The following is a 15,199-nucleotide window of genomic DNA, read 5'->3' as shown; positions in this document are numbered from 1 at the left end:
CCAAAGTACAAAAGAAATGATGTTCTCCTTCTAGTAACATAATAGTAGTGCTGAGGGATTCTGCTCCATAGTGTTTGTCAATGGGAAGACTTTCTAGCTAATTTACTGAAGAAATTAAGAACAATTTTTTGAGGAACAGACACTGATCTGATGTGATAAAAGATGGTCTCTATGGCACCTGGTGATAAGCTATGGGAGGGCAAAATGGAGAACCTGAAGGAAAGAAAAATCAAGAATATGGAAGGAAAACTGGATTCTAAATGGAAAAAGATGAAGTTCTCTAAAAATTTACCTCAGAAAATGTAAAATGGTGGAGAAAGGAAGAGTGGATTAAGTAAATCCTGTGAGCATAGCGGATCCTTTGAAAGGAGTGAAGAGTTTAACAGAGATGCAGTTAAGTTAATGTAAACCTATTTTAATAATGGAATATGAGAAAGATATTTTATTATTGTATTTACCTGAAAGGAATATGACTGTGTACACGAAAAAAACATAAGAAACAGTGTAGACATTCAAAAAAGAATTAAGTACAAATGAAAATCCTGTGTAATATCCAGAATGTCCCGAATGCCAAGGCCTGATGCCAATACCAGGTGAGACTAATCCCCCCCCATAAATTTGTGTGACGCACATACACGTGCATGTTTGCCTCTGCCAGTCTTCACTCCTAGAGACTCCATGGACTCATCCACACAATTTTCTTGGCAACATTTTGGGTAGTGGTTTGGCCACATCTATGTACACATCAGAAGCCATACTCCAAAATGGGAGATCCAGGACAAAAATATTAAATCCTTCACTCCCAATAAATGATTGTGACATATAATTGCATACATACATATGCATGTGTTCATGTGCCTATATATTATACACATCAGAAACAACACAGGACAAAAATAATTTAATGTGAATTAATAGATAAAAATGATAAAGCAGATAAAAATGCCAGTCAGTTAAAGTAGCAGATTGATCCCCAGCTGCATATGTGAACCATATGTGCATGGACACACTCCCCTCCATTCTTCTGGCAGAAAAATGAAAAAGGCTAAAACAGAAGGGAGATGAGAAGCTATACTGGAAAGAGAAGGAAGAGACAAAGCTGGTGAGTGGAAGAGAGAACTGGACAGGAGAGGGAAGACAAGAGAGAGAATTCTGGTTAGATAGAGAAATAGAGAGAGAAATAGTTATTCAGCCCATAAAGCAAATATCAGGAATAAGACATAGTACTGCATATCCAGATGTTAGGGCTACAATTCAGGATTGCCAAATATTCAATTCACAGTAATTTGCAGCCATCTGTACCTCCTACACAATTGCTCATATTCAGCTGGGGTTTCTTTTCTCAACAAATGTCAAACACCCGGATGCCAATTCAGAGTTGGAAGAAAGATCCCTCATCCTTTTATTACTGTACGTGTTTAATAAAAATATCAGTGTTCCTGTTGCATCCCACTGCACATGTAAACATTGGTTATATGTAGTTATATATGGTGGGACAGCTGGAATCAGTACAGCAAAAAGTGTGCGTGTAGAGAGAAACAGTAAAATCAGGAGAGCTGAAGAACTCTAGAAACAGGTGCTTGAACAAAAGAAAGCAAAAAGATAATCTTTATCCCGGAAGTGCCATTATGATAAAACGGCCTGTGGTACCGATGTCTCCAGCTTAAGACCAACATGTTTTCTCTCTTATGGAGAGCAAGCGAGCAAGAAAATGAACAAGATGGAATCAGGAACTGGAAATAACAGCCCTCAGAATAGCAGCCTAACCACTGGGTGGACAGTCTAAGCACACTAGCTAGATAGGAACATCAGAATTCAGTGTTCCTATGCAAGGAAAGGATGGTAAACAGAGCCCTTTTGCTAAAGGATGCTTGTACAATTATTCCCCCTCATGGCCAATAGGTTTACAAGAGCCAAAAACCCTTGTAAGAATACAAGAGTCAATCTTTCAACAAGGGATAGACTCTGGATCTATTGGCTTCTCACCGTATCCGTATCTCATCCCTGCATGTAATCATCAACTCAGACCTGGAGTCCCTGAAACTCTTCCCACATGTAATATATTTGTGTGCTTTTCTCTATGAAGATTTTTTATGGGAACTAGTTGAAAGTAAGGCTCTTTCCATGCTTAATGAAGTTGCATGGGGGGTCCCACATATGGACCTTTTACAAGAAGGGAAACTGAGTCAAAATATTGTTTCCCACACACTAGGCATCACATCCATGATACTTTTATTGGATATAAGGGAACTGGAGTCACTGAAGATCTTTCACTACTAAATATTTGAGTATGCTTTTTCCCCTATGTGGATCTTCTTATGAGAAGTAAGGTGACCATTCTGACTGAAACTCTTTCCACACTCTAAACATTTGTATGGTTTCTCCCCTGTGTGGGTCCTTCTATGGCAAGTAAGGGAAGAGCTAATATTGAAGCGCTTACCACATTCTTGGCACTGATATGGTTTCTCCCCTGTATGGATCCTTCTATGGCAAGTAAGGGAAGAGCTAATACGAAAGGTTTTTCCACACTCCATGCATTTATATGGTTTCTCCCCTGAATGGATCCTTTTATGGGAAGTAAGATCACTGCTGGTATTGCAACTCTTTCCACACTCCATACATTTATATGGCTTCTCTCCTGTGTGGATCCTTTTATGGGAAGTAAGTTGATTGCTCTGAGCAAAGCATTTTCCACAATCTATACATTTGTATGGTTTCTCACCTGAATGGATCCTTTTATGTGAAGTGTAATGACTGCTTCTGTTGAAGCTCTTTCCACACTCAGAGCATTGGTATGGTTTTTCCCCTGTATGTATTCGTTTATGGCAAGTTAGAGAACTGCTCATACTGAAGGTTTTTCCACACTCCATGCACTCATATGGCTTCTCCCCTGAGTGGATCCTTTTATGGGATGTAAGATCACTGCTAGTGCAGCAACTCTTTCCACATTCCATGCACTGATAAGGTTTCTCCCCCGTATGGATTCTTTTATGGGAAGTAAGTGAACTCCTAGTACTGAAGCTCTTCCCACACTCCATGCATGTATATGGTTTCACTCCTGAGTGGATGCTTTTATGGGAAGTAAGGGAACTCCTCATGCTGAAGTTCTTTCCACATTCCAAACATTGATATGGTTTCTCCCCTGAGTGGATCCGCTTATGGGAATTAAGGTGACCACTGGTACAGAATCCTTTCCCACACTCCATGCATTTATAGGGTTTCTCCCCTGAATGGATCCTTTTATGGGAAGTAAGGGAACTCCGCATACTGAAACTCTTTCCACATTCCATACATTTATATGGTTTCTCCCCCGAATGGATACTTTTATGAGAAGAAAGGGAACTGCTCATGCTGAAGTTCTTTCCACATTCCATGCACTTATATGGTTTCTCCCCTGTATGAATCCTTTCATGGAAAGTAAGGCGGATTCTCCACCTGAAACTTTTTCCGCACTTTATGCATGTATATGGTTTCTCCCCTGTGTGGATCCTTTTATGGGAAATCAGATTACTGCTCTGACTGAAGGTCTTTCCACAATCCATACATTTGTATGGTTTCTCCCCTGAGTGAATCCTTTTATGGGAAGTAAGAGAACTGCTCATGCTAAAAGCCTTTCCACATTCCATGCATTTATATGGTTTTTCTCCTGAGTGGATTCTTTTATGAGAAGTAAGAGAACTGCTCATACTGAAGCTTTTTCCACACTCTGTACATTGATATGGTTTCTCCCCTGTGTGGACCCGTTTATGGGAAGAAAAAGAACTCAACCCACTGAAACTGTCTCCACACACCATGCATTTATATGGTTTCTCTCCTGTGTGGATTCTTTTATGGGAAGTAAGCTGACCACTCTGTCTGAAACTCTTTCCACACTCCATGCAGATGTATGGTTTCTCTCCAGTGTGAATCCTTTTATGGGAAGTAAGGTGACTACTTACAGTGAAGCTCTTTCCACACTCCATGCATTGGTATGGTTTCTCCCCTGAATGTATCCTTTTATGGGAAGTAAAGGATCTCAAGCCCCTGAAGCTCTTTCCACACTCCATGCATTTATACGACTTTTCTGCCATGTAGATGGTTTGATGCAAAGTAAGAGGGATAGTCCAATTGTATTTTTTCCCATATTCCATGTATTCATATTGCTGTTCTTTAGGGTAGGTTCTGCAAGATTCACATAAGTCCAATTTATCTTTGATTATTTTTCCACATCCCAGGCACATTCCTCTTTCCTTGTGATCCTGGATTAGGAAGACATGGATTTCTGCACAATTTGAAGGCAAGTTCTCTGGCCTACTGGTTAACATATTGTCCTCAGATCCTTTTAATCCCCACCGATTTCCAAAATTCACTTCTCCAGTTTCAGTTTTGACCCTTTCAAGGGGTTCCACAGTTGGCTGTTCGTAATCCCCAGTCTCCCATCCTGCTTGGAACAAAAAGAAAGAAAGGACAAAAGTTTATGAGATGTTTTAGGCACAAATTAAGAGTGCCATCAGGGATCATTCCCAATTAACTGCATCTTTTATTTGGAGCAAACTAAAGATTTTCCCCCACTACCATTCCTTTTGGAAAAATGGTGTGATTGTGTCTGACAGCATATCTTTCTTTTACTGATATCCCAGTTCTTCCTTCCTGTCAATCTATGTTCAGAATGTGGCAGGTGACATGTAATGTCCCCCAGGATTCCATCTTGTCCCCATCCTGTTCAATGTCAACATGAAACTGCTGGAGTTGAATATCTATTCTTCCTCAATATCCAATTCCAAATAGGTGCTCTTGAATATTGATTGTGAGAGAGAGTACAATTTGAAACTAAATCTAGAGAAAATGAAAGTACTGTTGGTACAACAAAACTAGACTTGAGAACTGAGGTTCAACCTTTTCTGAATGATGTTTCACTTCTCATGAAAAAACAGGTCCACTATCTGGGAGTGCGCTTTGATCCTCAGCTGTCACTGCAATTGGGGCAAGTGGGAGGAGAGTCATCCAGCCAAGCAGAGAGCGGATCAAAATTATGAGTGCAGGTAGTCCTTGCTCAGCGACCACAATTGGGACCAGCAACTCCGGTGCTAAGCAATGCAGTTGCTAACTGAAACATCACATGACTGTGAGACTTATGACATCATTTTCTATTTGGTCATTAAGCAAGTCACCATGGGTCATTAAGCGAGATATCACGTGACCATGACTTGCAATTTTACTGCCAGCTTCTCCATTGACTCTGCTTGTTAGAAGCCAGTTGCAAAGCATGCAAATGGTGATCATGTGACCATGGGATGCTGCAATGGTTATAAACATCCGCCAGTTGCAAAGTGCCTGAATATTAACCACGTGACCATGGGAACGCTGCAATGGTTGTAAACGTGAGGACTGTTTGTAAAATTATTTTTTCAGCACTGTCATAACTTTGAACAGTCACAAAACCTAGTAGTCATTATGGACTACCTGTAGCTCCTTCCCTGCTATAAAGAGTGTGGGAATGTCAGAGCTTCCAAATGCCATAATTAGGGACCGAAAGATAGAAAGGTGCTCCTAAGGTTATCAAGACAAGAACTTGGATGGGAGCACACTCTCCTCTCTCTATGGAAACAATGAAGTTTCTAGCCCTGCCTACTAGAGCAAGTGGGGAGAGAAATACAGATGAGGATATTGTCCTTTTCTGTAGTAAAATATAAGACCAGTATTTCTTCTAAGAAATAGAGAAGTTGGTTACTTTGACTAGCAAATGCATTCTCCAACAATTTGAAACTAAAGTAAAAAGGAACCCTTACCCAAGGAAGCTACATTCCTAGCATTTTCTAGCATGACCTCCATGTACAGGGATTTTTGGTCAAAATCCAGCAGGGCCCACTCCTCCTTAGAGAAAAACACAGCTACATCCTCAAAAGCCATGGGATCCTGAAACAGGAAGAAAACAGTCCTATTAATGTAGATTTCCAGGAAGTTCTTAACGAACACATTCTAGCAACAAAGTTTTGAGCACTTTCCCTGGAGAAACTAAGAAAAAACAGTACGGTTCAAGGCCTGTAATTGTCTATACATTTATATACTGAATGGCAACAACCTCAATATTCCTCTGGATTAATTTATGGGATAAGACATGAATGCACCACTGAACACGGGCTTTAGTCCTTCCTGGAAGGTGTTGAGAGTCTAGTTTAATCAGTGGTTTATATTGTCCACTGGAGATGAACTTAATCTTCAGTCAACACCTACATAAATTTCTTAGAAGAGGCCCTTCCAGGGATAGAATACGATGCCATCAACAGATGGTATCCTATGCTCAGTTGGCTTCCTAGCATATTAATGGGAAGCTGCTCACGTTCATAAAAGTTGCCTAGGTGCAAGGTAATAAAGAACTGGTTATGGAAAAAGGATACAAGCCATTTTGGAAGGAATAGAATAATCCTTGAATAAGTCACATTTGTACTTCAGTGGGAGTGGGGGTGGGGGGGATGGGGTGGAATCCTCCTCCTACCTGAGTTGGAACTACAATTGCTGTTTTTGCTTTACCACGAAGAAGAAATGTTTCCACACGTGCCATCAGTGACATTTCATTCTCTAAGAATGAGATAAAAGAGGAATAATTACATGTTTTAAAAACACCAAGAGCAAAGCTAAATACAAAGGCCACTCTTGCGTACAGGGCTAAAATACTATTGAAAAAGAAGCTCATGAATGAAAGTATCTCAGGCAGTGCAAAACCCTAAGGACTCCACTGCATCAGAAGGACCTCCTTTACCTGATGATGTGTTTTGTGATGGATCCTCCTGGAAGGTGCCCCCAGAGACCAGCTTCTGAGAGGCATACGACACATCCTTCAATGCATCAGAATGTTTAGCAGCCACCGCCATGAAGGGCTCCTGAGCTTGTAACACTGGCCAAGATAAAAGGAGAAAGAGTGTATTCCTGCCCATTGTTCCCACTCCATGGTCCCTTCTGAAAGAAGGACTGAGCTTTTCAGATGTCCTAAAAAATTATTAAGGAGGAGGAACTGAATAATTTGCCTAAAGATGAAATGAAATCTCCTCTTGACGTGATTAAGAATTCATAAATAAAGGCTCAATGTGAAGGTACAGTCTATCACTTATGGTGGACTAAGAAATATTGGAATATAATATATACTTTGATTCACAAGATTTTGAATATAGATTTGCAATTGAAACCAGAGACTTTTCTTTTAGGTATGATGGATAAACAAATGGAAAGACAACATGGAAATTTATTTCTTTATATGATAACTGTGGCGAGACTCCTATACGCACAAAAATGGAAGGATTTACAAATACCTACTGCTGAAGAATGGATATTGAAATTAATGGAATTGGCTGAGATGGTGAAGCTCACTGCTTTGCTGAGACAGGCATTGTCTAACTTTGTCTTTAATTGGAAACCACTCTTAGACTTTTTGCTTGATACTCAAAAAAATGCAACTTTTGCATTTTGGAATTTGCTGATGTTATACTTATAGAAATATCTTGTACAAATCATATACATTATTCAAACAGATTAATTTTTAGGAATTTTTCTGAATATTAGATTAAAAACTATTTTTTACTATGTAAATTTTTAGATATTAGAGTAAGAGATGAATATATTTTCTATCTATACCTGTACCAAGGAAAGTCAGACGCTACTCTTTCTTATGTCCCCTCTTTTTCCCTCCCCCATTTCCCCCCCCCTTTTTTTCCCTTCCTTTTTTCTTGATTTTTCTGTATTTTAACTTCTTTGGAAAACATAATAAAATTTATATGAAAAAAAAAAGAATTCATAAATAAAGGCAACATTTTTCATGCTGCCACCCTTTTGTTTAACTATGACATCCTCTCACCTGTGCCTCTTCCTGGTCTTTGTCCTCCACCTGACTCAGGAAGAAGCCTTCTGCTAGAGTTATAGCATGGGAACTGATCTCTGCTCCACACCCAGCTCTTTGTCTCCTGGGGCAGGATGTCCAGGAACTGTCCCAGGACTATAAGGCCTAAAATCTCAGCTTTTGTGTTCCTTTTGGGCTTCAGCCAAAAGGTAGTGCAGTTGGCTGCAAATCTCTCATAGGCCTATGGCTCCCTTGTGGCAAAAGTCAAGTGCAGCCACTGATAATTTAAACCCATAATTTTGACATCTGGGTTCTTCTCTGCAGTTTTTTTCTCCTCTGATCTCAAGTTGAGTAACATAAGGAATTTTTCTGGTTCTTTCCCCAGTGGGTACTTTAGATCCATTTTTTTTTTTTTTTTTTTGCCTTTTCAAATACAATTCAAAATGGGACCAGTGTTTTTTCTGGATATTCAACTTATTTTCTTGACAGGATATAAGTAGCACGGAGAGTTATTTTCTTGATAGGACATAACCAGTACTCTTTGTTTATGAACTGCTTTTGTCTGCATAAAGAAACTCATGAATTCCTCAAGATTCTTCTAGATATAGCTTTGATGTGCAAAGAAAACAGGTAGAAACACCTCAACCATTTGGTTCATTTAAGCAAAATCTTTGTAGAATAAGAGTTTGAAGTTTGCAGGCACTATGCCATTTTCATGCCACCCAAATCCAGAAGTATCTTTTTCTTCTCTGCTTAAAAAGGCATGCAGGCAAGCAGCCTTTAGTGCTGGGAAAGACCTCATGATTAATCCAGCCAAAGATCTGTTCACCAAGGGAAAAACACCCTGACTGACATCAATAAATTCTCTGAGACCTTTCAGTTCATACAATGGAAAAACATTTCAGAGAAGCCCAACTTTGCATTCCCTGCTTCAAAGATCTTTCACTAGAGGTGCTGGGAGCCAGTGTGAGATCTGCTGGCAAAGCACTAAGCCAAAATGAATCTAGCTGGACTATGTGATCCCCTCCCCCCACATACTGAGTTGTCCCATTTTTCTTCTTAGCTGCACTGCAGCACCTCTCCCAAACTCTCCTCCCACCAACATATTCTTCCCAGATTTGCCATCTTCTCTACATATTTAGGATTGCTGGTGAAGGTGGCGATAGGTCAGGGGAAAGGGACCTTCTGCACTGTTTGGCCACAGCTGCCCCATCCATGAACCTTAACCCTAAGGGACAGTAGCAACAAACTCTTGTCCGCTCATGCCATGGACAACTATTTCGGAAACAGAATGCAGGGCCCAAGATGCAAGGAGCCCTCCAAAATTAAGCAATGGAGCCACAGATGGAGCACTCCTAGTCTGGCTCTGGAAGGAAAACCTGAGTCTGCTCTCCTAGTTCAGCCTCTGTTACTGGAGGTGCTGGAGCCAGTGGGACCTGCTGGCAAGACTGAATCTGGTCTGGCTACGCCTTCCCACCACCCCTACTCTGGGATTCCCCTCCCTCCCTTTTCTCTTTTTTGCAGAAGCAAGTCCTCCCCCCCATCCCCCCCCATCAGTTTTGTTTCTTCGGTCCCATGGAAGGCTTTTTATTATTATTATTCTCATAGCCAGTGGGGTGACTATTCGGCGTTTCGGAGAAGGGATTTCTCTCGCCCAGAGGATGCACGGAAAATCAGCAGGGATTGCACGAGACGGGAGGAAGCTTGGACAACGGAGTCGCCCCGGTTCTCCCTCCCGAAGAGACACGCGCTGCAATCTGGAAGGAATACCTTTCTCGGGACGATGCACTATCCCGGGCGGCTCCTTTTGCTTTCCCTGGGAAGAGGCCGCCACTCGCAGCCTCTCCGTTCCTGCAAGAACTTCTTGCAATCCCTTTGCTCTCGGGGGTGCAGGGTGCAAAGTGAGGGAGGGGAGCGAAACCAGGGGAAGGTTTTGACTGATGCACTCACTTCCGGCCTTCCTTTGAAAAAAGAATCTCCGAGCGCATTTTCCTTGCAGAAGCCCGGGAGGACAAAAGCCCTGTGGCGCATGCGCAGCTCTGCCGTGGAATCCCAGCCCGACCTTGCTTGCTTCGAGCTGAGAACCAGGCGAAACCCAGGGATGGTTTGGGAGCATCCTGGCGAGCTCTCAGTGTCTTTTCTGCCCCAAAGGGTAACCCACGGGAGAAAGAGACTCTCTCCACACCCCAAGAAACTCTCAGCTGCATTAACCACCGTGGCCCACCTGGCGAGCCTGTAGAGAAGGACATTTCTAAACAGCCGAGCTAAAAAATGGTCCGTTCCCTCCTGTGCCTCAGGGATATCTGATCTACCGAAGAAATGCTCTCTTCCCTCTCATAAATGAAGAGTAATTCTGAATGATCTCTGCCCTCGTATCCTTCCCAAAGAGAGGACTTTTGAATATATATCTTTATATAATAATTTATATCTGCTTCTTTTATCCTGGAGCAGCCTTGGTCTGAGGTGCTGAAATAGGGATGTTGTGAGACCTGGTGTGAAGCTGTGGGACCAAAATTGAGATCTTGAAGGAAAAAAAAAGAAGAAATAGTGAAGGAAATATGTTCTTAAGTGGAAGAAATGCATAAGGATGTGCTATTCTAGAAAACATACCTCATAAAATGCAGAATAATGGAGAAATTAAGGATGAAATAGGCTGATCTCGGTGAGTGAATGGAATATTTTGAAAAGGAGCAAACAGTACTTCTGAATTATCTCTGCCCACATATCCTTCCCAAAGAGAGGATTATAAAGATATAAATAAGCAGTTTTATTGGGGAGCAGCCTTGATCTGAGATGCTGAAATAGAGTGGCTGTGGGAGCTGGTGTGAATCTGTGCGAGATCAAAATTGAGATAAGGAGGAAAAAAATGGAAAGGAATAAGTTCCTAAAGTGCATAAAGATGTACTATTGTAGAAAAATTTACCTCATAAAATGCAGAAAAATTGAGAAATTACGAAGAAGGCTAATCTCAGTGAGCCAAGTGGAATCTTTGAAAAGGAGCAAACAGTGAAAGAGGGACGGCAGTACATATTCGTACATTAATATAAAATATTTTAAGCTTACAGTATTTAATTAAAAAAAAAGGAATGTGAAGAGGAACATCTATTGTACAAAGGTTTAAATAGGAAATGGTGAAGAATCTTCCTCCTAAAAAAGATTTACTGAGGTGGGATAAATTACGACTGTCACTGTTGGGAAGAATTTCAGCAATCAAGATGAATGTTTTACCTAGGATTTTATTTTTATTTCAGACAATACCAATATTGATGACTGATGTACTATTTAAACAATGGCAAAAAGACATCTCTAAGTTTGTATGGCAAGGCAAAAAAACAAGAATTAAATATAAATTGTTGAAGGCTTTCACAGCTGGAATACGATGGCTGGTATGGGTCTTCCGGGCTGAACACGGCCACACAGCCCGGCAGACCCACACCAGCCATAAATATAAATTGTTGCAAGACGCTAAAGAAAGAGGTGGGTTAGGATTACCTGACTGAAAATTATATTTTGCTGCTGCTTGTTTGGTATGACTGAAAGATTGGGTGACTGAGAAATAGGAGGCTATAGGAAGGACATGGTTTAAGATTTGGGTGGCATGGTTATTTGTGGTATGAAAAAGTTAAGGTTAACATAGATTTCAAAAATCACTGTTAGGCATGCCATTTTGAGGAAGAAAATGTTCCATATGAAGAGACAGGACAGGAAGGCCTTGCAAGTTCTCTCTTAAAACTCATAAATCACAGAAGTAGAGATTTGTAATGGACATTTTACAAATAGGATTCAAACAGTGCAAAAGAAAATGGAAAGATCTCCCAACCCCTGCCTGACCACCTACTTGGGACCAAGTAGGCGACGATGCTGTTCAATGAGAATAGCTACTAGTGGAACACCCCTTCGATAAATCAATGATTAATAGATGTGATGCTTCCTGATGAACATTTCTAGAAGAATCCTGTTTTTGCCTTCGCCCAAGGCCCACGGTGTTTCACAGGGATCAGTGTTGATCTTAGATCATTCTACACCTACAGTACCTGCAAGTGCTAGGAGATCTCATTTGGAAATTGGCATGAAATGTCAAATGCAGTTAAAATGTAGCCCTGGATATGCTTCCAGGAAAACTTCTACTCTAAATCACTGGCTGGATGAGACCTAATAAAATAAACCTGAGTAGGAAATTACCCTGACTGTCAAACAGATGTATCAGCATTCAGTTCCAGGTACAAATTAGATATCTGAGATTATCCTGGAAGCTATAAGTGGCTTGATTACAAGCATTCTGAGATACGGTTTCTTACATAAAACACTTATATCTGGACACTTTCACTAAATCTTTAAAATAATATTTTAATAATCCTTTATGTATCATTTAAACTCTAAGCATTTTTACATAGCAAACCCATATTTTGCATCTATCTATCTATCTATCTATCTATCTATCTATCTATCTATCTATCTATCTATCTATCTATTTATCAATATGGCTGTCCATCTCATGTGACATGACTCTGGGTGGCTTACAAACAGCCATCAAAACCATTTTAAAAACACTCAAAAAGTACAAAAATTATTATTATGAAAAGACTAAGAGAGAGCATCAAATTATGAACAATGGCACCACCTCATCAGATTACTGTTCCCTTGCGACCCCCAGACCTGTTGACACAACCAGAGGGACTGTAAGGGACTTCCAGAAGGTCAGCAGAGATGTGGCCAATCTCACTTTGGAGGGATGATGTTCCACAGGGCGGGTAACGTGGCAGAAAAGGCTTGTCTCCTGGCTCCTGTCAGAAGTAACTCCTTAGCAGATGGGACCTGCAACATACCTCTTCTGCCAGACCTGATGGGATGGGCAGATGTAATTGGGAAGAGGCAGTCCCTCAAATAATCTGGCCCCATTGGGAAGGGCTTTAAAGGTCAGAACCAGCACCTTGAATTAGACCTGGAAGGAAACTGGCAACCAATGCAGGTCGTGGAGCAGAGGTGTAATGTGTGCCCCTGTAGGGGCACACATAACTGCCCATGTCACCGCATTCTATACCAGCTGAAGCTTTTGGATACTCTTCAAGGGCAGCCCCATATAGAATGCATTTCAGTAGTCCACCCGGGAGATGACCAGGCCATGAGTGACTATAAGCAGAGCCTTTATATTTATATCTAAGTTTGCCTTTCTTTACATGACTTCTTTTTAATTAGCTGATATGACTATCTGTCTCGTTGTGAACAGTCCTGCACAATATCATTCAATGCTTTTGAAAGATGAGATACTAATCTTCCAATTTAATATAGAAAATGTAATTCCTTGCTTCTAATTCTTACTATGTGATTGCTAATTTTATCATTGTTTCTTAGAGGATTTTGTCTTCAAATTAGTTGCTGGAGATCACCAGAGGTACAAAGAAGATTCTGAACTCTTTGGGAGGTGGGGGACAGAATCCTCTGTTGTTAAGGAACATAGTGCAGCTAGAGCTCAGTTACAAAAGAGGCGGCTTCCAAAATTTCCTGCATCTTTTATGATGTTCCCCCACTTCCACTGGTCTTGGAAGCACAGGCATTGTTTCCGCTCTATCACAAAGAGGAGATGATTCTATGAATACCAGTGACATTGTTCTGTTCCCTATGAGGGGGACAAAATTGGTGGAAGCAAACCTTTTGAGAGTATTATTAAAATCTGGGCAGGAACTATGCACAGGAAAATAAGAAGTAGCTGGAATTTCTTACGGAAACTTAGCATTGTTTGAAAGGAAGCTTCCTATACCTGTTAAGGTGTCCTGACATTGATCTTTTTGGGAAATCCCTCTGAAGATTTGCTCCTGTGCAGAATGCCCTATAGCCTTGGAGCTTTCAATGAAGGGCTGCTGGGCCTGTAAATCCATCTAAGATCAAATAACAAAAGGAGTTAAGGAAACTGAGAGAAGTAGATTCACACCCCAATATGTTTATCCTCCTGTGTCATTACATTAACATCCCAATGTGTTTGGTAACATAAGGCAGAATTAGAACAACTTGCTTCATATATGACTTCTGAAAATGACAGTGGAATTGACCTACAGTGTTAATTATATATCATTTTCATATTATTAATTCCAAAACAATCTAGCAGTAAGACATTTAGATGTTCAGGTATATTTATTATGTATTCTACCTGTCAGGATGAAATTTTCTCACCTGTAGTTTTTTTTTTCCTTCTGCTTGACTCAGGAGGAAGTCTTCTGCTAGGGCTACTGCCTTTGAACTAGTCTCTGCTCCACATTCCTTGATCCAGTACTTCATCTTTGTGGGCAGGATGGCCAGGAAGTGCTCCAGGATCAGGAAGTCTAGTAACTCAGCTTTAGTGCTCCTCTCTGGTTCTAGCCACTGACTACAAAGGCAGTGGAGTTGGCTGCATATTTGTCATGGTCCTATGTTTTTCTCATAGCAGAAGTCCCTGAAGAGCTGGTGCTAATTGTCCAAACTGGCAGTTTCTTCTTTTAAACTCTTCTGCCCCATTCTTCCTCCTCTGTTCTGAGGTAAAGCCTGAGGACATTTTCTTGTTCTTTCTCCTGGTGGGTATGGTAGATCCATTTTTCTCTGTGTTCTCTAATACAATTCAAAATGGGACAGTGTTTCTCTTGGATCACCAAAGTTACTTTCTTTGATATAACCTAAACTTTCTTTGATATATCCTAAACCCTAACCCTAAACTGCATGAAGAGGCCCTGGACAAGTCTCTGTCTTTGTGGGTTATGAACTTTTGTCGGCAGACAGAAACTAATGAATAAATGAAGATGCTAGGAATATGCCTGGGCTTCTCAAACTGTGGGTCAAACCCCCAGGGGATTGTGAGCAACTTGGGAGGGGTGTGTGTGTATGTCACAGGTTTTTTCCCCCTAAAAACCTGATCACTGTTTTTGCAAAGGAGGAGCACTATCAAAACTCACTCTAAGCTTTGATCTTTGCTTTCCTGCACAGCCTCAAGTGGGGAGCTGTGATTTGGCAACGCATAGCTTAAAACTGGATGACTAAAATTGACATATTTATTTCCTGCCCAGTCCTAACCTCAGTGAAATCATTAGTCTTGTTTATCTGGGAGTCATATAGCTTAATTTACTTTTAATGGGAGGTCATGGTACTGCAAAATTTGAGAAATCCTGAAATATACATTTGAGATAGGGGGGAAAATCACAGAGAAACATACAGGGAGACTGCTTGGGAAATTTTCATTCCGAGACCCCAGTTCTTTGGTTCTTGAACAAGTATCCTTCTGGAAGAAGAGTGTGGAGCCCTTTTTGTTTGTGCATTCTTATCATCTGCATAAAGAAACTCATGAACAATACAAGATACTTCCAGATACATTCTGAGAAGAAACCTAATTGGTAGAACTACAGAGAAACCAGATACTGTTGGGAT

At 40.8% G+C, this 15,199-nt stretch overlaps 1 protein-coding gene across 1 annotated transcript; it reads right to left on the bottom strand.

Moving 5' to 3' along the window:
- Positions 1-2,485: 2,485 nt before the first annotated feature.
- On the bottom strand, positions 2,486-9,797 carry LOC148214501 (uncharacterized). Its single transcript, XM_088151364.1, is given in 6 exon segments — positions 2,486-2,648; positions 2,651-4,423; positions 5,769-5,895; positions 6,476-6,558; positions 6,740-6,874; positions 9,581-9,797. Coding segments are annotated over 5 exon segments (2,121 nt in total). The 5' UTR covers positions 6,852-6,874; positions 9,581-9,797; the 3' UTR covers positions 2,486-2,622.
- Between the last annotated feature and the right edge of the window lie 5,402 nt (positions 9,798-15,199).

Source organism: Python bivittatus, unplaced genomic scaffold, assembly GCF_059951505.1.
Source record: "Python bivittatus isolate LINGU-HERP-01145 unplaced genomic scaffold, Pbiv_v1 ctg000650_np1212, whole genome shotgun sequence".
NCBI lineage: Eukaryota > Metazoa > Chordata > Lepidosauria > Squamata > Pythonidae > Python > Python bivittatus.
The sequence above is the reverse complement of the archived record's forward strand: the minus strand, read 5'-3'. Positions and strand labels throughout refer to the sequence as shown.